We start from the raw sequence: 25834 nt of genomic DNA on the forward strand, positions 1-25834 counted from the left end.
TGAGAAAGGAAGTGAAGAATAATCTACTGTCCATGTCAGAATTTCAAGAAGAGGTAGTGAACGCGCCTGGGCTTTTTGCCATTGTAGTGATGGAGCGGAATTCTGACAGTCCCGAAATTCCTACCCAAATTCTGCCCTTGCTTGAGGAGTTTGCTGATGTCGTACCGGAAGAGTTGCCACCTGGGTTGCCGGGTGAGCACAATGTTTCTGGAACTTTTAATGTAGCAGATTTGTCACCTTACTACACTGAAGAGGAAGAAGACCCTGAAGAGATTGACGACAATGAAGACGAAGCAGATTCGAGGGCGAATCTTTCTCTAGCAGGGGAGGATGATGCACCTAGGGGACCGGCGGACCCGTTATGCGACTGGACGAATCGGCGGGTTTGAAGTCAACGATATCAGATTGAGGTCAAATTTGGTCGGCTGAAGCGAAACGGCGTGCTGATCAATACTCACGGCCTTAGGCCGTGACTAACGATGGATTTTCGCGATTCGAGATTATTTAGATGGGTTTTTCGATTTTTTTAGTATTTTTTTATGAGTTAATTTAGTAAAGGGCAGTTTCGTAATTTTACGTTTTGATGTTTACTAATCCTAGTAGGGTTAGGTTTGAGGATATATAAACTTGTTTTAGGGTTTCGTTTTAGTAGACTTTGAATATTTTGATTGTTAATCAATTGAGAGAACAGTTTGTTCCTCGTTATCTTTCGATTCTTCTGTTTAGCCTAATTTCTATCGCGCTTCGGCATCAGAATCTCTCAACCCTCTTGGATGCACGAGCCAGAATGGAATCGAATTGAGCCGTAGTCTCTATCTCTCTCTCGAGAGAGAGAGCGCGCTCAAAGTGCTCTTGTTCGAAAACCGTTGGCGGAGATGGCGGGATTTGACGTTTGTTTTCCCTTACTTCCATTTTTATATGCTAGAGAATGGGAGAGATTGGAGCCATATTTTCTAGATTTTTTTTTTGAAAATTCTGTTTTCGCACCTGAAGTTTGTTTAAGCTCTTTTTTTTCCCCGTACAAGTTTTTCTGGTTTCATTTGACACCCATGGGTCTGTATTTTTATTTATTTATTTCCTGGGTTGGAGTCATTGTTGGCCTCGGTGCTCGCTTATAATCTTCTCGAGGCGAGGAAAAAGAGTGTCAGAGCAATGACGAAGCATCCACATCTTCTTTCGTCTCTCTCCAACACCGACAGCAACAGGAGTGGGAAGTGATCCCCATGATGCATTCTTGATCTTTAGAGGCACCGACAATCTCATAAATGAAGGAATTGTACCAATATTTGTGTTCACGGATGATAACGGCCTCCCTGTTGGCAAAGGGTTGGGTTCCCGGCTCCTTAATGCGATCACATGGTCTAATATTTTCTGTGAAAGCCTAAGGTTCCATGCATGTTACCTAGTCGGAAGATATAAAAATGACCAAGACAAATAATTAGTGAATAGTGAGGCAGGGTTATCAATTTTTCTTGTTTCAACCAAACAAGATCTACTAGTTGTCCTCAGCCTAGATCGATATAAAGCGAAAGTGCGACAAAATTTAATTATGATCGACCAACAAAAAAAGTAAATCTCATTTATGATCCTTTGAAATTTATTAATAACTCTTCCTGTGACTGTCGTGGAAAAGTCAATGATTGTTGACTAATAAAACATTTTCAAGACGCAAATCTTTTAATAATGGACAGTAAATCACGTTCCATTCTTTAACAAAATCATTGCTTTTTTTTTTGGGTCCATTTGCCTATGCAGCATAACCCATGTATAAGTGATCGCATTTGGGCGATTTCTTAGGCTAGTCATAATGTTAAAGAACTTCAAAAGCCTCTACCACTAATCTTACTGTGCGATAACTGTGGTGTATATGACAACATCTAGCTCCCCAGCCTCTAGTCTTCCGTATGCTTTCGCAATCGAATGCCTACCCTAGCGTTACCAACGAGCCCATTGATCGAAGTGTTAAAGCTCGCAGTTGTGGGTTCCAGTCCAAGATTGGACCCTTTCAAATTGGCAGAGGCAATTCATCAAAATGCCGAGAGTAAAAACGTTGGGAGTCATTCCCTTCGAATTCATCCGATCAATCATCTCAATGGCGGTGGCGTAATGCTTCTTTATCTTCTCCACAACCTGCCAGAGTTGGGTGAAACGGGGAGGTGAAGGCAAAGGGTCCATCCCAATCATCCTCTTCAAGTAGAATAAAGCCGTAGTTAGATATCTCGGTGTGTGCTCATTATTGAAGATGGATTCGGTGATTGGGCACTGATTTTGGTTTAAAGAAGTCCCGGATTTGCTTTTTGGGCGTGTGACCCCTAATCTTGTTCTAATGATACATTTTATTATCTGAAGCTCGTTTTATTTTGAAGTTGTCTGGAATTTGTCTTATTATTTCTCTCTTGTATTTTTGTGGAAATGAATAAAATGTTACTTTGACCAAAACAAAAAAGTAACCTAAACACATCAAGCTGGAACAGTGTCGGACATTTTGCTCATCAGTAAGACTACTTCACTAAACCCGCTCTGATCTATTCAAACCTAGAGCAGACTATTCCACAGCCATCGTCATTGTGTCGTGGGGACGAGAACTACCTTCATAATTTCTGCAAACACTAATCAACAAGAAAAATAGGTGGCAAAGTGATGATTCATGTATCTTAAAGCGAAACGAAATGGTCCAAGCACTGGTTGGTGGACTGCTCATCGAAGTCGAACTCGAGAGCCAAGCTCAATAACCGAGCTTTCTCTAGCTCCAAGCCCAGCTCCTCCATGGAATTTCAACCTGTTTGAGCAATTCGGTCGATTGATGATGGATGAATCCGAATCGAATTGATCCATAGAGCGCACTCGAAGCGCTCTCGTTCAAATACCTTCCCGGTGATGGTGGGATTGATGTTTTTCCTTTGCCTTTTTATATGCTGGAGAATGGAGAGATTGGAACCAAATTTTTTTTAAATTTTTCTGACAATTCCATTTCGCACCTGAAGTTTGTTTTAAGTTCTATTTTGCCCCCCTCATTAGTTTTTCTGGTTTAATTTGACCCCCCTTTGGTCTGTTTGGTGGGAGGCTTTTCTTTTACTTAGTTCTTTTCTGGGGTTGAGCCATTCTTGACCGTTGCAGGAATATGAGTGAGGCTCCTTCGCAAACACAGTACTCGCATGTCGTACTTTATAAATCTACGAGACGTATCTCAAATTTCTTTTCTGTTGCTGTGTATAAGCAAAACAAAAAATTGACAAAGTAAATTTTTTTTAATTGACTTTTTTATGTTTATATATTAATATATATATTTTTTAACAAGTAGGAAAACGAATGGCGTGTCACTCAATCACTAGTTAAAGCGATAGGCAAGTGAAGAAAAAGCTCACATACAGTGGGCTCCATGTGCCAGGGTGTACCACACTCGAGCGTCAGGCCAACTAAGAACGAGCCACGTGAAAGCAAATGGAAAAATCATTAATATTCTCTTTTTTGATTAACATGAATTGCATATACACAGGGTTCAGACTCATTAAAATATATATCAAATTAATTTTTTTATTTTAAATTCATAAAAATCTATCTTTTAAATTTTAGCTAATCCATATATGATTCAGGTCACTAAATATGAGTTAAAAAAAGTAGATTTTTGACCATTTTTCAACGTCTCTAGTGGTAAGAGGCTTTCATTTCAACGGAAAGGGAAAGCACAATGTTGTCCATCTTCACTTTGATTCGCACGGCCGTGTCCTGTGTGATCCCATTACAAAGAGAGCTAACAAAATGTGAGAGTTAGTTGGTTAAAGAAGTAAAATTTCTTCATCAAAGACGCGCAAGTCCACGTTAGGATTGTGTGTACCCAAGCACAACTGGCTCATCCTTTGAGGCAAGAGAAGAAGCAATTTCCAGTATGTACACCTTGCCAAAGTTGCCAAGTAAAGGAGATGATTGCAGGGCTCTTTTGAAATAGCGCCATGTGAAAACTAATTTTCCAATGTGAACACCTTGACTCCAACGTAAAGGTATGGATTCTTTCGGTCAATGGGGTCAGGGAAAGCAAAAGGTCACCTATCCTTCACATTGATTTGCGTGGCCACGCGGTCCAATTACAAAGAGAAAGGAACAAAATATCCCTTGAAGTCTAAATTGAGGTAGTCTTGCCCATTTGGAGGAAGGGATTGTTTTGGTGGGTCTTGGTAAAAAAGGTGAGGGTTAAAAAGAAGTACAATTGCCTCGTCGAAGAAAGGCAATTCCACCACAAGATTGCGCGTCTTCAGAGAAGAAGTAAAAGCTTTTATTTAAAGTCCCGAGTGCTTTTGCTTAAAGAGGAGAAACGCCAATCACCATAAATCACTCATACTCTCGTTTTTGTTCCGGGATATTTGGTTTTGATAGCTTTAGGATTTTTTTTTTCTTTTGGGGTAAGAAATACTACTTTTATTTATCATTAGAAGTTCAAGATAAAATCCAAAGATGTTGGGGAGCTGGGCTAATCAAGAGGAAGAAAGAGGGGAAAATTACAAAAAATGTGACATTCTGAAAATCCGACCCACTTGGGATTTATGAAATGAATGGTTTATGAACGTACTTGTAGCTAGATTTCGCCCGGAATTGATCACTTCGGGAATACTAACCGATAACGAAAGGGTAACTAAGGATTTAAATTCGCATAACCAAAGAAACTCAATCGTGAACCGACTTTCGACCATAAAAATTGTCGAGGTGACATTTTGAGCCAGTGTAGGCCGATCCAAGGATAGACAGGGATTAATTTGCCGCCATCATATTAGTGGATCGCGGGTGATTCCGCTTGACCACGAAATGAACTGACGAACGATCCTAAATCTATACCAAACGATCGTACCCGTCGGAACTAGCGATCGATCCTCGCGATTAAGTGACAATCGAAGTCGTCACGACTCGAGTGAGCTTGAACGTGACTTGATTCAGTATCGGCACGGGTCAAATGCGCAAATTTCCTCAAAAGCCACCCGTTAGTTTGAGATATACTCAAGTTACGTTAATTAAATTTATTCATTAATTAACGACCAACATTAGGCCTCGGAAATTATGAATGTCACAACAGGATAGTTGGATGATGTTGTTATTGGCTTAGTCAGCCTCAGATCTGCTCGGATTCTTCAAAAAAATCGAATTTTGGCGAGAAATGGAAAATGACCGTTTTACCCCTGAGACTTAGTTAAGGCCAAGTGTAAATGGGGAAGGGCATTTTGGTCATTTCGCCTTTACTTTAGAAATGACAATTTTTGGACAATTTGGCCCTTGAATTTTTATGAAATTCCCATTTTACTCTTTGATATTTTTGGAAAAGATTCGATCTCGGCCGTCGATCTCAAGATATGAACAAATCTTGGCCGTTGATTGGAAATGTGAGAGAGGGGCAAGATGGTCATTTGGGACACCAATTATTGGCTTGGATTATTTAAGCCATTTCTCTCTCTCTCTCTCTCTCTCTCTCTCTCTCTCTCTCTCTCTCTCTCTCTCTCTCTCTCTCTCTCTCTCTCTCTCCTCATTCTCTCTCTCGGCTCCCTCTCCCTCTCCCTCTCCCTCGCCGGCCGACCGCCCCTCTCCCCCCTTGCCGCGTCGCCGCCATCGCCCCGGCCATCGTCCGCCCGTCACCAAGCCGCACCCCACCCTCACGCTGCCGTCTCTCTCTCCCTCCCTCTCGGCAATCTCTCTTTCTCCCCTCCCGTGGCCGTGACTTGGCTGGCCGAGCAAGCTGCCGCCGCCATCGCCGATCGCCGCCTTTTAGCTGCTCGCCGGACCGCCGTGCAGCCGCCGGACCGCCGCCCCTCTGTTCCTACCCGAGCTAGCCTAGGACTTCGTGTAAGTTATAATCTAAACCTTATTTAGGATATCGGGTATTAACGGACCCGTTTAGACACAGTTTAGTGTAGTTTAGGGGCCAATTTTGATGTGGGGCCTTAGGGATGAAATTGTGACATTTTGGGGGAAAATTATAGGCCCAATTATGGCTGTGATTGGCTGATTTGAATGCTGGAAAATGCTGTTTGGTGCGTAGATTGGGTGTTTTGATTCGGCAAGTAATTGCGTGAAATTGCCGTGTAATGCCGTGATTGTTGTGCCATGATTTTTGTGGTGAAAGTGGCGTGTTATATGATGTTCGTATGTGTGTATGTGGGCTGAATTGTGACGGTCGATTTGGGTGCGTTTGAGTGTCTGTATTGGATGCCCGAGTATGTGAATGCGTGAGAATTGAGGCGTGCGATGTGCGTGTGATCACTGAAAAGCCCTGAGGCGTGTTTACGCAGGGTACAGATAAAATACGCGCGTGTTGGCTTGTTCGTGTGATCACTAAATCCCTGAGGCGTGTTTACGCGGGGAATTGAACCGGCCTAAGGCGTGCTTACGCGGGTCGTGATACGACTGTGAGGCCTGAGGCGTGTTTACGAGGGCCGTGGAAAGAGATGGAAAGTGAGAATGTGATCAGGCTTGAGGCGTGTTTACGCGGGTTGCGATGGAAATGTGTGATTGGAAAGTGAGAATGTGATCGGACCTGAGGCGTGTTTACACGGGTCGCGATTGAAATGTGCGATGTGGAAAGTGGAAAGTGGAAAGTGAGATCGGGCCTGAGGCGTGTTTAAGCGGGTCGCGATGGAAATTTGTAATGTGTAATGTGGAAAGTGGAAAGTAAGATCGGACCTGAGGCGTGTTTACGCGAGTCGTTGGCAAGTTAAATGAAAATAGTGTGGTAGTGCATGAATGAGTGTGAAATATGGAGTTCAGAAATGTCATTTGTACGACATGTGCTTTTGGGCATGAGGATAGCTTGGAAAGTGCATGTGGTTTGAAATTTGTGAATTTGGGACTAACGTGCAGGTTGTGTGCACTAAGAGTCCAGGTAAGTGCATTTGTGTGTATATATGTGTGTATTGAATGATTGGGTGTTTGAACCTGTCTGGAGATAAGTGGTAACTTAAGTGGGGTTTAGGCTGTCAACTTATTGAAACGTGTCTCATGGTTGTTTCAACCAAACCATTTCAGAACCTCGACCTGAGCCATGAACCTACCGCCGCCACCGCCGCAGCGTTTTGGGATTCCTATGCACAATGACCATGATGTTATAGAGTACTCGATAGACGATAATCTGACTTGGTAAAGCATACGACCGTAGTCTGGGTAGATGTAGGGCTACTCCTCTAGCAGGCCTACACCTATACGGCCTGAATGTTCCGAGACAGGGATGGACGAGTTTGGCCCCGTCCGTGGCTTCGATGTCCCCTTTGACGGAGTGGGGGATTGGGACCCGTCAGCTATACCCCCACCCGATGGCGAGATGACTAGCTTGGAGACTAGTCCGGCGCAATCAGGGCATCAGCATGCACCTGCAACACCTGAGCCTTAAGTGGCCGTACTAGATCCGGAACCGGAAGAATCACATGCGGGGTATGATCCTATGCAAGGAAGAATCACATGCGGGGTATGATCCTATGCAAGTGGATCTAGGTGTGATACCAGAGGAAGAGCCTGTAGAAGAAGACCCCGAAGAAGAGCCTAAAGATGTGCAGGAAGAAGAACCCAAGGACGAGCCAGAAGAATATCTTGAGGTAGAACCAGAGGATGAGCCAAATAACGAGTCGGAGGAAGAGCCAGAAGAGGAGTCTGATGAGGTGGAGTAGATTGAGGTCCCGTTAGAGCCGGGTGAGGAAGAAGACAACCCGATCGAGATCGAGGCGGATTTGGAGTCCTTAGAGGAGCAGGTAGCTCAGGAGGATTTAAACTCGAGCTCTGAAGAGTCGGACTAGGAGTGGACACCTCCTAGAGGGCGTAGGGGCTAGTTTTAGGGGTTAGGTAAACCTTTTGGAAGTGACCCATTTTTGGAGATAGGGTATACCCAGGCAGCTGATCTTTTGATATCGAGGTATGTAGTTTAGAAATTCGGTGTGCATGTATATTATGTGGATTGTATATGGTGGATATGGATATTTATAAGTTTGAATTGGTAATGGATGTCCATTCTCCCTGTTACCTCTAACCAATTATTGTCCGGGTGTTTGTGGCTTTCGTTGGTGCCTTTATAACTCTGATGTGATCGTTTGGGTCGGCGACGTTTCATGGGACGTCGCATTAATTCGACCGAAGAGGGATGTCGCGAGCTCGATAGGGTTCGAGGCATGACAAAAAAAGTCCTAAACCTAATATAATTGTGCAAATTCAATCTTAAAACATTTTGTATTTATATCAATTCAGTCCATTCAGCCAATTTTAGCAAGCCGGCGCTGACGTGGATGTTGGCCAGCGCCCACATCAACATCGGTCGACGATAACGTGACAATTTTTAAAATTTTCTTTTTTTTCCTTCCTTCTTTTGTTTCCCACTATGGCCGGCAAGCTCTGGACTGTGAGGGTTGCCGAAGCTCGCTGACCACAGGGCATGGGCCATGAAGCCCTTGCTCAGCCTCACCCAAATCTGGGTGAGGCCATGGCCGCCATCGCCCACGGCTAGTGAGGCTTACTTCATTGGACTTCTACTCTTGTGCACAATCAAAGGTAAACAAATTAATAAAAAAATTTATTAAAAAATTGCCATGTCAGCGTTGCCCAGATGGCCGGTGTCTACGTAAATGCTGGTTGGCCAAAATTAACCGGATGAAATGAATTTGTACAAATTCAAAAGGTTTAAGATTGAATTTGTAAAAAAAAAAGGTTTAGGACTGAATTTGGCATAATTACAGTATGTTTAGGATTTTTTTGATAATTTTTCTGAAAAAAAGTATTCAAATGTTGCGATTTAGCTACCTAATTAGCTAATTGATTCGCCGTTCTTCCACGACGGGCCATGTGTATACTTTAGGTCCAGTTCCAAATCTGCTCCGAACTTTTTTTTGTCTCAGAAAAAACCTCAAACTTTAAGTCCAGTCTCAAATCTGTCTCGAATTTTATTTTGTGTAAAAACATCACCAAAATTCAATTTATTTTAAAAATATACCCTCGTGATTCAACCCTAACTTGACATGGTACTTTCACATCGATAACAAATCCACATTGAAAAAGTAATGGAGCTTTTTTTAGACAAAGAAAAGTTCGGAGCAAATTTGGACTGAATCTAAAGATTAGGTTTTTCTTTTAAATTTAAGAAATTTTTTTTGGTGTGAATTTGTTATCATCGTTAACTTTCATATCCTAGAATGGATTTATTTTGAAGAATTTTAATATTTTTATTTAGTTTGATTTGTTATTAAAGTGGAAATTCGATGTCGATCTGTATCTATTGCCCAATTTCTTTGCTGATGTGGATTTGTCATCGACGTGGAAGTGCTACGTCAAGTTGGGACTGGTTCACGAGGGCATATTTTTTAAAATAAATTGAATTTTGGTGATTTTTTTTACATAAAACAAAATTCAGGATAGATTTGAAACTGAACTTAAAATTTGAGATTTTTTTAAAATAAAAAAAGTTCTAAATAGATTTGAGACTGGATCTTAAAGTTTGAGATTTTTTTTGAAATAAAAAAATATTTGGGACAAATTTAAAACCTGACCTAAAGTGTAGGTTTTTTTGGGGAATTTAACCCACCCATGCCCGCGTGATTGCGTTCCAGCAAGAGAGTCAAACAGAGCCGCGTTGTCCGACTCCCGAGTACCAAGGTTCTCTGTACTTCTTCTAGATCTGAAAGTGCATCAAAAGCCTCTACCAGAGAGCGAGAGCTTCGGTTTGAATCGGCGAGCGAGCAGGTGATTTCTTCATCGCGAATCCCATCGAGCAGTGCACCTGAGGCGTCGCCAAGAACACCCGCAATCGCTCCTTCCGAACCACACTGGCTTCAAAGGACCCCCCATCGATATTTCACCTTGAGGGACCGGTTTCTTCGGCGGGCACCGATTCGCAGGTAAATCAACTGGAATCGTGTCAAAGTTTCGAACTTTCAGCGTTCCGCTCGCTATGATTTCTGATCACAGGCTCCGCCGATGCATATTAGGGTTCCTGTGTGCTTGGGGGGGTTTCTTCGTCGGAGCACACGAGGTCGTCTCTGGATTTCCAGATACACCGGAGAAGAGCTGCGATCTTATCGAAAGATAGTGAGTTCCCTTGTCCGTCGTTGGTGATTTCCGTAGCAGCCACTCGTCCTTTCTCGTGGATGTTCTGACCCCGAGATCTGCAAAATTTGCCTCGGTGTCTTTCCGAACCGAGCCGGTCCGGGTTGAGGCGTGAAGGTGTGAATCCTCGGATCGTACCGCCTTTCGGGACTGGGACACGACTTGATCTGCTGCTGCTTCGAGGCAACTTCTTCCTCTCGAACACTGAAACCCATCACAGTAATTTCATCTCTACATCGCTCCTCGAGGTAAGCCCGACCTTCATTCTCCGGTCTATTGCAATTGATAGGACAAAAAATACATTGGACCATTACTCATCGCATAACACCTAACGTCCTTTTAAGGCATACAAAATATCACTTGTGAAATTCCCTCGACTTTTTCCAAAATCATCATCACATGTATTGCTAATTTTTCTTGCTACAATCTTTTTATTCAAGCTAATCGGGTATGAACGGGTTGGAGCGGTTGAACCCTGGTGGAATCGCATGCTGGCCCTCACCCCGATATTGTTTTCAAAACATTACCTTTGACGAGAGACTGGAATGGTTTGACTGAGGTCCCTTGGGCCAAAAAGCCCGTTCGATGAAAATTACGAAAATGCCCTTCTAGACCCAATTTTGGGTCCATCGGCCCTATAAGTACCCAAAATTACTCAAAGCCGTGAAACATCCAAAATACTCGGTTTTTGCAGAAATAATTCATTTTTTTTTCCTTGAAAACAGTTAAAAACTAGACTTTTCCAAATGTCGATCGTGCTCATCTATTGTCTTCAATATTTACACGAAGCCTTTCAAAGGTTACGGATCAGAATTGTCAACAATAAAAATTTATCTGAACAGATCGGATCAACTATAGAATTTTTGGATGTCCATAAAACCTTTCTCCATTATATTGGCAATTTTCGTAATTTCTGGAAAATGACAGAAAATTCAAATGTTTTCCGGACATTATGAAAAATTCACAATTGTACTATTTTTTTGTGCTGGTTACAATGAAAAACTTGAAAGTGAGCAAAGCTGCTGGTTTCAATGCACTTACACATATTTAGTATGTGGATAATTTTTAGGTGGACTTTATCTTTGCAGATTGAATAACAGAAACTCGTCATAAAGTGTGGTTTTCACGCAATTTAAATGCTTAGAGCAAAGACGTGACTTTTATGTTTATGTAGCATAGAAAGTTACTGACCTACGACGGATTTGACAATAAGATTTATGCATGTTTAGGGCGGGAGGAGAATGTAGCATTTACAGGAAGTAAGAACGTCTTTGATAATGATATAATGGAAGATTCACAAGACGGTTAGAGCCACATTTATCTGTTTAACAAAATGGTTTTTAAAGTGTGGATATGAACAGAAGTGGTCATTCCGTACTCTGGTCCACATTGTGTGGCTTGACTTTGGCTTGCCATCTGAAAACGACTTCATCGCTACCAGTCAATCAGCAATAGAGGGATACCTGTCCGTCAATAATAATTCGAGACTTATCGTCTACTACGGTCTCTCTCTCTCTCTTTTCTCACTTTGTCTTTCGCATTCGGCCTCTCTCTTGCAGAAACCATTCGAGACTATCGTCTACTGATTAGTCCTCACGCGCTTTCTCTGTTCTTTTCCCTCTTCAAAGTTCTCGCCCAGGCTTGTTCAGGGTCTCCTCTCCCCGATCTCACGCCTCTCTTCGCATCTCAGCTCGCAGGAGGTAATCACTTTTTCATCCCTTACTAGCGTGTCGTTTCTGTTGATTCTGTCACTTTGTTTTCAGAATAATCGGCTGAACTAAGTGTGTTCTGGGCCCTTTTTGTCTATTGGGGACGTTGGGGTGGCCGCTGAATAGCAGAGGAGGGTCTTCTATTCTCTCTTTTGGAGCCGCTGTTGCCTGTCAAGTGTCAACGAGGTATGTCCCCAGCTCAGATTTTACTTCGGTGCAAAAAGAAAGCCTTTTGTTTTCGACTTTAGATGTGGCTAATCCTATGATGGCCTTGCTGGCTGATTGTTAGTTGCATCGTAATTCAGTATTTGATCTTTTGTTGAACTAGAACGAGGAGGTCTGCAAGTGCACTAGATTCTATTGCGTGCAAAATTGCCACATTTCACTTGAATCCAGAGACCATTATTTTTTATGCGTTGTGAGGTTTCTTTGTGTTTGAAGGTCCTAGATTAATTTCTAGAAAAATAAATCAGAAAAATAAAAGTAGGCTGGTTTGAGGGTCAACTAGTTTGGTTCTCGGTTACAAATACGGAGCACCGATTATTACAGGATAAGTTCTTGATGCTTTGTTTAAGACCTACTCATTCTGAAACTAATCATCCTAAGAGTAAGTATTCTCTTAAGGAGATTTTATTCGACAATTTTACCTCCCTATAAAAAATTCCAAATGAGAAATATTATGTTTTCCTTGAATTGTTGGACCATTAATCCTAGAAAGTATATTCCCTTTCACCTCTAACTCATTTTCTCCCTTCTTTAGTAAAAAAAAGAGAAAAAGAAAAAACTCATTTTCTCCAATAGCAAGAAAAAAAAAAAACTTAAGACGTACGGTGAAAGTTTAAGCATTTTAACTATATTGCTACTTTTTACCTGCTCTCAACTCATGATAGTTTCAATCATCACAATATGAAACATACCAAAATCCATAGCATGATACTTCTTAAGACCTTTTACATGATATCCAATAGTAAGAAAAAAAAAACCTAGTTGATCTTATGACACATGAAAACAATCAAATAAATCGAGCCATACATGCATATTAGGAGATTCACCTAGCTTTACATCACTCATTTCTTACGCCTCTTTTGTTACAAACAATAAATTCGTTCTTCCAAATGTGATTTATCAATTTTAACATGACTTATCACGAATTTAGCTGATAATCCTAATCTACTTCCATTTAATTGGATAAAGAATCTTTGCGGTGATATTCTCAAGGTGGGCACTCCAACAAAAATGGGGACAAGCACTCAACGCCATTGTTTCAAACCTTGGTCGTCTCTAAAATTTTCCTCAGCAGCTTCCTTTTACAGATAAAATATCAATCAACTTTTTAGATTTGAAAATTTGAAACAAAAGGCTCAGTGATTAAATACCAGTTCAAAAGAAATTCATTTTACATGGAATTGTACCATGTGGTGCCGGCATGGAATAGATAAAAGATAAATAACCACGGGCATTTTGTTTATCTCTACCTCACATTTCCAACTTCATTAAGAATATGGCAATTTTAAACAAAATTAGAATATAAAATCACATCCACAATTACTAGCTCGGTCCTCTCTCGACGTCTTTTACACGTTTCTAATTCCGTTTCAACTCAATCATTATCTTTTAAGTGATTTATCGAATTCCAATTTTCAATAACCAAATAAGAAACTGTACGTATGCTTTAAATTTTTAATTGAACGCAGTATACTTGTACACATATTCTTATAGCCCAATTGAAAAACGCACACGTTACTCGTGAGTGGATCAAGCCAACAGGCTTGACTTGAATAGGGTGAGGTCCAAAAGAAGATAAGGCGAGGACTAAAAACATCTGCAACTGCTCCTAGTCAATCAATTACTAATTAATTAAAGATTTCATGTTCATTTTTTTCTTGCTTGGTAACAGATTCATGTTCATACTTGTTCATAGAGATTAGTTCATCGATCCTTTTATGCAGCAGAATAGCATCTTTCGTTCCAACTTCATTCCCTTTTTTCACTTTCAATTCATGTTCAAGAAGGTTTCTATGTGTCATGAATTCATGATTCAAAAGCCTTTTGGACGTTACCTCTAGAAGTAAGCCCAGGCACTTCATTCCCTTCTTTTCTATTTTTTTCCCTAAATCATCTTTTATTTTTTTGAATATTTCGCATACTTCTATTTTCATTGTTTTACTGACTTTACAAGAGCTGAATGATATGCTAACAAAATTGTAATAAAAAAATGGCCCGGAAAAGAACTCAAGGATAGTATACAAGTATTTCATATATCATTAGTAACTTAATACTAACGCGTCATGCTCATTTGGTGTCATTTAACAAATTATAGCTCTATTTCGTGGACAATATATCAAACGATAATTTAAATTTGAAAGTTTGAAGTGAAGAGCTCGGTAACATGGTATCATAAATTTGTCCTATATAAAATTATTGGCATGTGGGGCCAGCACGAAATAAATAAGAGAGAAATGACAACGACCATTCGTTCATCTCTACCTCGCATTTCCAATTTCATTAAGAATATTTTAAATAAAATTAAAATATTAAATCACCAAATTTGAACCAAAACATAAAAGAAGTGAAGCAACCGACCTGAAACGAATAGAGAAGCAACATTCACGCAAAAAGAGAAAAGAACATAGGAGAGAGAGAGAGAGAGAGAGAACAAAAAAAAATCAAGTGAATCATGAAATTTCAAAGACTTTGGACATTCTTTTTTTTTCATTGTTTTTGTGAGCGATCATGTTACTAAAGATACGGTTGACAATTCATGTCGTGTCATATTAATTGTGTCATGTCAGTTAGGATATAACACAAATATGGCAAAACCTGAACAAGAAATGTTTAGTAAACGCGTTGAATTGCCACAATACGAACACGGCACTTTTAATAAGAAGGTCAGATGACAACACGACAAATGCGATTATTAAACGTGTCACCATATGAAATGTCAACATGACACCATGCAGTATGCTAACCTGTGTACATGCAAAAAGACGCAACACATTGCATTACATTTAAAGCAAAGAGCAAAATTGCTCCCCGTGATATTCTAATTACTAGTGAGACGCAGCCTTTTGTATTAACATTAATCCTATTTAAGAGTCATGAAATTTTATCACACAAAAAGCCCCAAATTTCGAACAAACTAAAGCCATAAATTTCAAAATCTAAAAATTAAGAACAAAAAAACAAGCAAACCACGAAAGAAGAGAGGGAAAGTTAAAATCAATATATGTTGGGATACATGTTGGGTGGAAATGATGTAAATGGAACTTAATTTCTTTGATAGACTTAATTATCCTTCATTTTATTCACTTTTAAAAGGAAGTAAGGCCAATTTTGTAAGAAAAGTACAATTTTTGCATTACCTCTCATTTCTATGCACCTTTAGAAAGAAATAAAATGTGGGCCCAAAAGGAAGTATTTCCCTTTCATTTAGAATGATTTTCATTGACTTCCTTCATAATTTAAACAGCTGAGTAATTTGAAAATTTTTCCTCGATTAATATTTTAGCTTTAGTTAATTTTACATATCAGCGATGCTTGAAACTTGAATCCCGCCAAATTAAAAACGTGATTGATAAAAATTTCCTCCAATTAGGAAAGTGCACACATCTAGAGGATGAGGTTTATTGGGCAACAATCAAACGACACTACATAAGTTTGGCCAATGGAAATGGGATTAGACAGAAGGGGTTGTGAAAATGAGGCGGTGGAGATAGTTAGGGTTGTTTACATATTAGGCTAAAAATAATAAGAGTAAGGTCTCGGATTATGATAAGGATTAGGCATTGTGTGAGCTTATATTCATAAGAAGATGCTTCCATGGATTTTGTACATAATTTGAATATCTTAGGTGTGAACTGAAAGAATCTGTCTTTAAATATCATAGACGTGCGTAAAGTTATGTAGTTGTTCAAATGTGTTTTAAGGAAGTCGACTAATTACACTTCAATATGTTTAATTTCAAATATGTGTTTGAAGAAGTAAATGATGGGGCTTTTGGGGGCCTCTTCACGGCCACCTAATATTCCGCAGATGAAACAACGTCGCCTAACTCAACCGAAGGCCTTTCTCGGGAACACGAACCTTCTTCAGCATTGCCTAGGGGGGAAATTGAGGTCCACGTTATCTAGAGTGGACCAAGCCAACAAGCATTTGCGAGAAAAGCATCCTAAAAGCATATTTCGTTGTTCGTCAATCCTTTTAAAGCGACGAGAAAAGCATCTCTTCGTTTCAACTTTCCCCGAGATCACCATGGACAAAGGCAGAGTCGAGAAAGAGAGCGAGAGGAAGAGAGCATTGAGGAGCATCCACTTCTTCGTTCATCTCTCCGGTACCCACAGATGTAGATAGCGGTCAATACGACGTGTTCTTGAGCTTTAGAGGCTCGGATACCCGCAAGGCATTCACCGATCACCTCTACCATAGTTTGATCAAGGCAGGAACTGTCCCGATTTGCGTGTTCGGGGACGATAACAAAGATACCAATTGGTGAGGATTTTGGATCGGTAGATTCTTGATGCCATCACACGGCCTAAGATTTCGATCCCCATCATCTCTGAAAATTATGCTTCGAGCAAATGGTGCCTCCGCGAGCTCATTCATATCATGGACCGCAAGAAGAGCACATCACACACAGTGTTGCCTATCTTTTACAAAGTGGACCCATCGGATGTGCGGTATCTAAAAGGAAGTTTTGGGGAGGCATTCCATTCGCGTAAAAAAGCATTTTGATGAGAAGGATATCCGGGAAGGGGCGTGAGCACTTAGAGAAGTGAGTGACTTACATGGATGGGAATCCGAGAAAGTTGCTAACGGTACTTTGCTTCGCCCGAACTTTTCTTTTTTGATAAGTGAGTTTTCGTGATCACGCGAAACAGATGAATCACAATGGTTTCCAACGGAGCGAAAATCAAAGGAATGACAACCCCTCCAGTCAATAGTATCATTCACCAAACAATACGCTTAGAAAGGACTCGACTGCTCAATCTTCCAAAGCTTTATCACCCCCAGATACAATAGACCTCCTCATGCCAATGAAAGTCGGCTCAGTTGAAAAGGACAGGACACTTACTTCACATTTACCATGTCTATGTTTGATTTCCACCATCACTAAACCCCATTGGTAGCGATCTGTAAATCTCCTCAATTTAGACATGTGTGCTGCCCTAGCCTTAGAGTGGAGTAACCTCCTTTTCTCCTAACTTTTTTTAATAAAAAAAATCGATCTTCTATCATTCAACTAGCAGCAATCTTAAGCCTTATAACATATAGTATACTTCTAAAGACTCTTAACGAGCCAGGTTCACCGTCTTATTCTATTCCAACAAGATTCATCTAACGAAAGAGAAAAACATGAAACGGTCACTAGCTGTCATCCCCCGTTGTTATTTGTGAAACCAAAACATCTTGCATGTTAATTGGCCCCATCCATCCTTCACATGTATGTCGGTGTCTTTTGATGAGATTAAGTATAATTACGAAATTATCAATTGAGTTTTGTTGTTGGACAGGCATGAAGGAGAATTAGTGGAAAAAGTTAAGAAAAAGGTACTGAGCGAGTTGCAACAAGATTTTCATCTTGATGTTAGTAAGCGCTTGGTTGGAATTGGTGATCATGTGAACAAAATCAGGAATTGGGTAGACACTCCTACCACTAATGCTCGAATGATTGGAATCTATGGCATGGGCGGGATTGGAAAAACGACACTTGCCAAGGTAATCTATAACCCAATTGCCGAATGACTTTGTGCATCGCAGCCTTCCTTGCGGATATTCGAGAAACACTTTTGCCGCAACAAGAGATTCCTTATTTACAAAAGCAACTAATTAAGGAAATTCTGCAAATCGAACTTGAAGTTTGGAATGTTGACGTTGGAATTAATATAATCAAATCAAGATTCGAGAGGAAAAAAGGTCCTCATTCTTCTGGATGATATAGATGCCAACGATCAACTAGATGCACTGGCTAGGGAGTGTAATTGGTTTATGGCAGGAAGTATCATCATTGTTACAACTAGAAATGAAGCCGTTCTTGATCAATCTGAATTCGAGGTAGTCTACAAGTATGAATTGAATGAATTGGATGAGGAGCATGCTTTGCTTCTGTTTAACAGACACGCATTTCGTACGGACCATTCTTTGAGGGATTTTGAGGGTGTATCTCGTGATGTCATATCCACCATGGGTGGGCTTCCCTTGGCACTTGAAGTTGTTGGTTCATATTTGTATAAAAAAACGAATCGAAAAGTATGGGAAGATGTGCAAAAGCAATTAAAAAGCCAACCGCATAGAGATGTCCAAAAGATATTGCGAATAAGTTACGATGCATTAGAAGATGGACATAAGCATATTTTTCTTGATATTGTTTGTTTCTTTATTGGAGAAGAGAGTAGTAAGGAAAGGCGCAAGTACGCCATGTACATGTGGGAGGACTGTGGGTTTTATCCAAGTCAAGGAATTGAAGAGTTGAAGTTGAGGTGCTTAATTAAAATTGGAGATAATGGTAAGTTTATGATACATGATCAACTAATAGATCTTGGAAGGAGTATTTTTTGCCAAGAACAACTGCTTGAGAAACGTAGTGGGCCATGGGACCGCGACTACAATGGAATCACAAGAGCACTAGGACATCAATGGGTAAAACATGCACTCCTTTCTTTTTCTCTCCCTCTTATTTTAATATATTTAATATGATCTATCCTAATATTTCATCAAGCATGAAAAGATGCTCTTTCTAGGAAAAAAGTTATATTTAAACATCCATTTTTGTCCATTGTAGATTAATTGTGATAGCAAAATAAATTATAAGTATCTCAAGGATGAAAAAGTTATATCATTTGATTTGATTTCATTGATATAAATGACATCTGTAAAAATTTGATTGACATTCAATTCAAGATCCTGTAACTATAATTTAACACTATAAATCTCGTTTACCAAAAGCATGTAATTGTCATATCTAGTTGAAAATATTGATAATCCGAAGGACTACAATAATGAATGGAGATGAAGTATAAACATATAGATCAAATAAATGAACATTTCTTGGTAAATAAAAGATAGTATGTGCCTATTGTAATAACTGGTAATTAATTCAAAACAATAAGATTGGAAAATTTTCACACTTATCACATGCACTTGCTATCTAGTACAGCCGAATGTATTGTATTGTGGTGGTCATGTGATCTAGGAATCCAATGTTTGACATTTTTTTTCTCCATTTTGATATTGAAGATACCCGTCCCTCTACTAGTTGTTTCTATCTCTTTTCATCCTTCTTTCCTCTTAATAGATAAGATAGCAAATATCCCCTTAAAAATATTTTTAGGAAAATCTTGCTATTTTTTAAGGTTTTATCCCGTAGGCCTTGCTCAATTCATGGATTAGGTAAGGTGTGTGATAAAGAGTGGATTTTCTAATAACAAACATTTCTATCTGCTATAAGTTGTTTTGTATTATTTATATTTTTTGGGACAATGCCTCTTTCGTGCCAGAAACAGCTATACTAACTTGACTATTAAGAAAAAGAAAACTCGACTAATTAGAGGAAATGTCGTGCATATTATTATATCCGTACCTTTGTATTCATTATATATGATTTTCAGCATAAGCCAATTTCTTCAACTATGTTTCTCTTTTCCTTAAATTATCAATATTCGTGTCATTTTATTATTATATATTATCCATTTGGGATGCCTCATAGGCTCATGACTGATCAATAGCAAGGAATTACCCTAGCAATGAACCAAGAGATGTTGGGCAATGGAAACAGCTTTATATTCTTGATATAATTTTAAATAGTTCGTTCCCATGATTCAATATCACACTCTTTTGTCGATCCAATAATTTTTTAACATTAGCAAAAAGAGCACACCATATGGGTGTTTGAAAAATAAAGAATAAAAGTCAAATTTGTTTTGAAAAGACAGAAATGTTGAACGATGATAATTAGTGTTGGAAAAAAAATTAAATGGCTGTGCGATGCAAGAAATTTTTATTTAACTTTGGAAATGGAATACTTATGGGACTAATTTCCAATTGTCTCGACTATTTAAAATATGATTCTGTTTATCTTGTTATATCCTATTACTTTGGTTCATATTGGTGAAAAATATGCGAATTGTGGAAACTTTTGACGAAAGTTTGAGGTTTCATATCCCCTTTCCATATAAGAGATTTATTAATGTAATATATTGTATAGATTGATGAACAAGCGAAAATAATGAAATATAGCGTGGAATGCTGATTACAACAATTTGGTGACTTTTCCTAAGAACAAACTTAAGAGAAATTATACCCATTGTTGATTTTTCATTATTTAATATATAAAGTAGAGATAACGACAAACGAGTCAAATCGTAAAAGTGAATCAAACCAACCAAAAAAACAATTCCAATCAATTGAACTTTTGGGGGAAAATATAGGTATTATTTTTAAAGTCAATCAGAGCCACATGGGATTTTTTTTCACCGTCTTCAACTAATTAAACGATCTGTTTTAGCATGAAAGTTAAACAGCATGTCTTGACTTATAAGATGCAAAAAGAAACGGCATCATTCTCATGCAAAATCTAAAACGTGTATTGCTAACCAATGTCACCACATCACTTTTTAAACATACTATAAAGAAAAAAAAACGTTTCAGATTCCAAAGAAATGGTTAAACACTTCACAAAAATAGTTAATGAAATGAAAATCGGGTGGTTCCTTAGCTACTTACAGGTGGTCCACTGACATTTTTTAACAAATTCTTTTGAAAAATTACACACAAGTCATATGAAAATTTACAAGCAAACATTTGTATGTTGTAAAATGGTTTCATGTATTTCGTCTTAGATAAAAGTCAAAGTGCACGAGCTACAAAATTTGAAGAAAAGCAAAAGATAAAGCATTGAGGTACATTTGCCTTAATTGTTTTAAAGCCATAAATATTTTTTGTCTTTATTTTCAAAAATTTCAAAAGGTCGTCGAAAAAAAAATTTAAAGGTGAGTTCACGTGTCCATATTTATATACAAGGGAAGTATAGAATGACAACAAATCATGCAAATCCAAGATTTAAAAAAAGAAGCAAAAAATGAAAAGTTAAAAAGTCAATTTACACGTTCTACGGATTGATTTGATACAGTTGGGGAGTTTTGGTCCTGGACCCTGGTTCGATGACTGGACGAGGGCAGCTTTAAGGGGAGACTCCAACGAACTCCTTTCCCGAAATAAGATGGCTTCAATTGTGGGTCGCGGAGTCGATCCGTCTCTTCTAACAACCAATCTACCGAAATTATCGGTGCTGGATTTATCAGAGAACTCAATCACAGAGGATTGGGAAGGATGGAGTACATTCATGGTAAGATTGGGGGGGAAAAAAAGAGACATCCTCCCTCTCTCTCCGTGATTTAAGATGGTGTTTTGTTTTTGTTTAGCCGATCCCCCACTCTCATTCTTTTGACAGCTTTATTCTCCTCTTTTTTGTGTAGACGGCAAAGCGGCTACTAGTTCTCGACCTTAGATGGTGTAACGGTTTCAGATGTACTCCTGATCTCTCAGCTTTCACGCAGTTGAAGATCCTCACCTTGAGAGGTTGTCACAAGCTGGAGCATCTCCACCCCTTCGTTGGCAAACTCAAGAGCCTCGTTTCCTTGGACTTGCATGAATGTGAAAGTCTCAAGGAGCTACCGAGAGGAAGTGGGCGAATTAAAAGATTTAGAAGAACTTGTATTAGATGATTCCTGGTATTACAAAGATCCCTACGTCTATTGGTTATCCGAGGAAGTCGAAGACACCGAGTGCCTACCGTTGTAAGTCATCGAGAGAAATCCCTAGCTCAATTGGGGATTTGCGAATTTGCAACACCCGAGCTTGAGTCGTTCGGGCTTGAAAAGCTTCCTAGTGCTATTGGGGATCTTTCTTCTCTCCATAGCCTTTACCTATGGGGCTGTCGCAAGCACCGGTCGCTGCCACAGCTTTCTAGCCTAATCCACCTAGAAGAACTCCATCTTCGGGCATGCCATCTACTTGAAGACATCCCCGAGCTTCCCTCAAGACTCTCGAAACTCTGTATTGAGGAGTGTGGTAAGCTGATATTGCTTAAGCTCGACGGATTGAAGAACTTGGAAATGTTTTCAATAAAAAAGTGCAATTCAATTGAAAGATTGGACCTTTCACTATTAATTTGTTTGAAACGATTACGTGCTGTGCATTGCGATAGCCTAGTCGAAATTCAGGGCAGTGATAATTTGGAGTTCTTGGAGGGCATATTTATATATGACTGCAATTCCATTAAAAGGCTTCTCTGTCCAAAATCATGGTGTTTGAAGAAATTAGTGGCTGTCAAGTGCAACAATCTAGTTGAAATTCGAGGTCTTGATGGTGCGAAGTTCTTAGAAGAGTTGGATTTTACGGGGTGCGAATCAATGGAGATGTTGCCAAATTTGACGGGATGTGAGAAGTTGCGATCTCTAAATGTTCGAAACTGCAAGAAACTTACTCAGCTTGGGGGATTTGAAAAGTTGGATTTAATTGATTTGAATATCTCTGGTTGTTACTCATTGGAAGCAATACCGAAATTATCCAGAACACGCGTATTTAGAAATTATGAAGAAGAGCTGTCTTATGACTCACGCTGTGATGATTCCTCAACAGAGAGTGATTGATGTTTCCTCGACAAAGGTAAATAAGCAGTGAACAATCATTTTTCTTCTGAGATTCATGACCTACTTTTCATCACTATCTTCTTTTGACAAGAATGTTTTCCATGACAGGTTCTGTACTTTCCTAAATTGCTAGTCTTACATAATTGAAGGAGTGGGGGAGTTGGTCATAGAAGCTGACATGATGCTTCAGCCAAGATCAAAATGTGGACCCAAATGTCAATAGAAGGCATTGGTCATCTAGGAAGATTCTTCATCCTTGAACGGCCAGCATGAGCGAATAGAGTAATACTTTTCTCGAAGCTCTATTTTTTAAGAATGATTTGCTCCACACCGGGTATCTATTTGATTGATTTTGGAAACTCTGGATTTGCCTACATATATTGCTGTTCGATACGTTGTGGCAATGTATTTCATTTATCCTTCCATTGGCAGCTTTTGTAGACTACAAACAGATTAGCTGCTTGTGAGGCAATGGTGAAAATATCAAACGCAGGTAATCAAGAATTCCCTAGTGATTTACAGTTTCCCTCTCTGTAAACTTGGGATTTGAAATTTTCACCTAGAGGCTAATGATCTTCTGCTACTCAATATTGTAAATTACGCCCAGATTTTCCCTGTCCAAAATTCATATTTTCTTTGAAAAAATCCTTGGCCATTTTGAGTTCCTTTGTGAGTTGTCTTGTGTCAAATTTGACTAATGGCATATGTCCTGTTTGGGACAAACGCCTTTCGGTTTTTTGTGATGAACGAAAACCCTGTCAAGTTTCTTAATGTTCCCTTTATGTTGCTCTTGAACCTTCTAAGAAGGGCATCAATTCCCAGTAAGTATGATGAACTGAGCTAAAATGAAATATAAGGTTCAAATGTTTCTGGTTGGTGATAAAAAAAAATGTTAAAGCAGTTTTAGCTAGTCTGTCATATATGAATGTACACCCCCTTAACATTACCAAGTAATCAAACCTGTTGTTTTGAAATATTATCAAGCGAGTAAACGGTGCTTGCTTCTCGTGATGCTTTGGTTGGTCTATGTAACGATCAAGGCTTACTTTGGGACTTCAATTCAATCATGTATCGATTATCTTTTGCATAATTGGACAATTTTTTGCCCATCTCGTGAAACAAGCTAGTGCGAGAGCTCAAGAATTTGCTAATTAGTTTACATCCCATTTGATCCTATTATTGTCATGGAATTGTTTTATCACATGACTGATTTGGGTGTGGCTCACTTGGCTGAGAAACTTCAAATTCCAGATTTGAGACCGATCAAAATGAAAAGAAGGGATTTTGCGAGAGGACGCATCAGCAACGCTGAGGACCATCTTGCATGCCAACAAGTGAGACAAGTCATGTTTTTTTGACAGAGGTAAATAATCGTAAACTATCATTTTTCTTCTAATATTCATGTCCTACTTTTCATTGCTATCTTCTTTTGACAAGATGGTTTTCCATGACGGGGTTCCGCCCTTTCCCGAATTGCTAGTCTTACATAATTGAAGGAGCAGGGTAGTTGGTCGTGGAAGCTGACATGATGCTTCAACCAAGATCAAAATGTAGACCCAAATGTCAATAGAAGGCATTGGTCATCTAGTAAGATTCTTCATCCTTGAACGGCCAGCGTGAGGGAATAGAGTAAATACCTTTCTCGAAGCTCTATTTTTTAAGAATGATTTGCTCCACACTGGGTATCTATTTGATTGATTTTGGGGACAAACACCTTTAAATTTTCTGTGATGAACAAAAACCCTGTCAAGTTTCTTATTGTTCCCTTGATGTTACCCTTAAACCTTCTAAGAAGGGCATCAATTCTCAGTAACTATGAGGAGCCAAGGTAGAATAAAATTCAAGGTTCAAGTGTTTCAGGTTGGTGATAAAAAAAAATGTAAAATTACTTTTTGCAACTCTATCATATATGATTATAGACCACCTTAACATTGTTAGTAGTCACACTGTTGTTATGAAAGATTATCAAGCAAGGTAAACCAGTGCTACTTTTATGACAGGTTTGGTTGGTCTTATGTGATGATCAAGGCTTACTTTGGGACTTCAATTCAATAAGCTGTGTTGATGACCTTTTGCCTAATTGGACAATTTTTTGCCCATCTGTGAAACAAGCTGGGGCAAGGAGCTCAAGAATTTGCTAATCAGTTTACATCCCATATGATCGTATTGTTGTCATGGAATTGTTTTGTCACATGATTGATTTGGGTGTGGCTAACTTGGCTGAGGACCTTCAACTTCCATACCTGAGACCGATCAAAATGAAGAAATGGGATTTTGCGGAGGAAGCATCAACAACAGCTGAGCACCATCTTGTGTTCTAACCTTGAAGAGCCTCGTGGGCTAACCGGAGTGTCCTGAGGAAGTTTTGATGCTTGTGAAGATCCAAACCACTTGATCTGGTCTCAACATCACATACCTGAATGATAGTAAATGTAGTTTTTTAAATTGAATCTGCTTTCTGTATGCTCATTACGTTCTACCTCTCTGTCAATCAAATATGTAGCTGCTGATATTTTTGTTTGTTACCCTGATGCAGCGTTTGATGCAGTTGCATTCTACTGATATCACTCCTCAACTCAATGAGGCTCTGCAGAGGGAGGTATGCACTAATAGGCTCCTCCATTTCTATCAGTTTATTTGCGTGATAATTTCCTTTGAATGTTGTCATATAGGTTTCTGATTTGATAAGCTCAATTCTCATGTATGCGGCATTGAATTCGTAAAGTTAAAATTGACCTCCTCGCAAATTATCCTGTATTGGTGATTTTGCTGATTGGATATTGCCAATAACCAAGTAACAAATACGTCTTTCTATTCCGTAGTTTAGGCACTTCACCTTTTCAACAAAATTTTATTAACATCAATTCTGTTCCTAAACACAAACAAGGGAAGTGTTGCTAATTGCTTACTTCTCCCAAGTCAGTTGTTTTCTTTTTCATCGGCCAGCTAATGAAGTCTTTGTTCATTTTGGTCCAACTACGATTGGCGTAAATGATGTTTAGGCATTTGTATCTTGTCTTTCATGGGGTAAATTTTGATGCTATGATGTCAGTTTTTTTCATTTACTGATAATTAGTCAGTGCTATTCTTCTTGTGTAGATTCAAGCTGTATTTTTGTAACTCAGAGATAGTCCCCAAACACCACAGGATGGAGATACGGGCAAGAATGAGCCATGCCATTGTGGAAAGGCATTCCAAAGTTCCTTGCTATTGGCTTTTATCATGTGCTCCGTGTTGTTAATACTCTTCAAAGGATTCTTGATATAAAGCGACCTCTTCTCATGTGGTGTTTTAGTCCTTTGCAAGCTTTGGCATCGTGCCATTCTTCAGCAATGGCCAAATCACAACTCGCTTGCAGGAAGACCGCATGTGCAGGTGGTTCTATATGTGTAAGTTCAGCACAAGTCATGTTTCCTCAACAGA

At 39.3% G+C, this 25834-nt stretch overlaps 2 protein-coding genes across 2 annotated transcripts in view; both read left to right on the forward strand.

The window, feature by feature from the left end:
* The window catches only part of LOC115662493 (disease resistance protein RPV1-like), a 193121-nt gene that overhangs the window by 25118 nt on the left and 142169 nt on the right, over positions 1-25834 (forward strand). The window contains exon 4 of the mRNA XM_056309526.1: positions 9726-10304. The gene's annotated coding sequence lies outside the window, so the exon portion shown is untranslated. The remainder of the gene's footprint in view (positions 1-9725; positions 10305-25834) is intronic.
* On the forward strand, positions 17751-25134 carry LOC130137609 (disease resistance protein L6-like). Its single transcript, XM_056309274.1, has 7 exons — positions 17751-18401; positions 20890-21105; positions 21236-21338; positions 21421-21556; positions 21967-22339; positions 24948-25010; positions 25084-25134. The coding sequence occupies exons 1-7, from the start codon at positions 17751-17753 to the stop codon at positions 25132-25134; spliced, it is 1593 nt and encodes a 530-aa protein (XP_056165249.1).

This window comes from Syzygium oleosum, unplaced genomic scaffold (genome assembly GCF_021117445.2).
Source record: "Syzygium oleosum isolate NSW1041296 unplaced genomic scaffold, Sole_v2.1 Sole_v2.03, whole genome shotgun sequence".
Classification (NCBI taxonomy): Eukaryota; Viridiplantae; Streptophyta; class Magnoliopsida; order Myrtales; family Myrtaceae; genus Syzygium; species Syzygium oleosum.

Bases quoted from the DNA above. Each gene is read 5' to 3' on its own strand.
- LOC130137609 (XM_056309274.1), top strand. From the start codon at position 17,751: ATGGCAGGAAGTATCATCATTGTTACAACTAGAAATGAAGCCGTTCTT. The intron at 21,106-21,235 runs GTAAGATTGGGG...TTTTTTGTGTAG, and splicing joins AAGGATGGAGTACATTCATG to ACGGCAAAGCGGCTACTAGT. The intron at 25,011-25,083 runs GTATGCACTAAT...GTTGTCATATAG, and splicing joins ATGAGGCTCTGCAGAGGGAG to GTTTCTGATTTGATAAGCTC.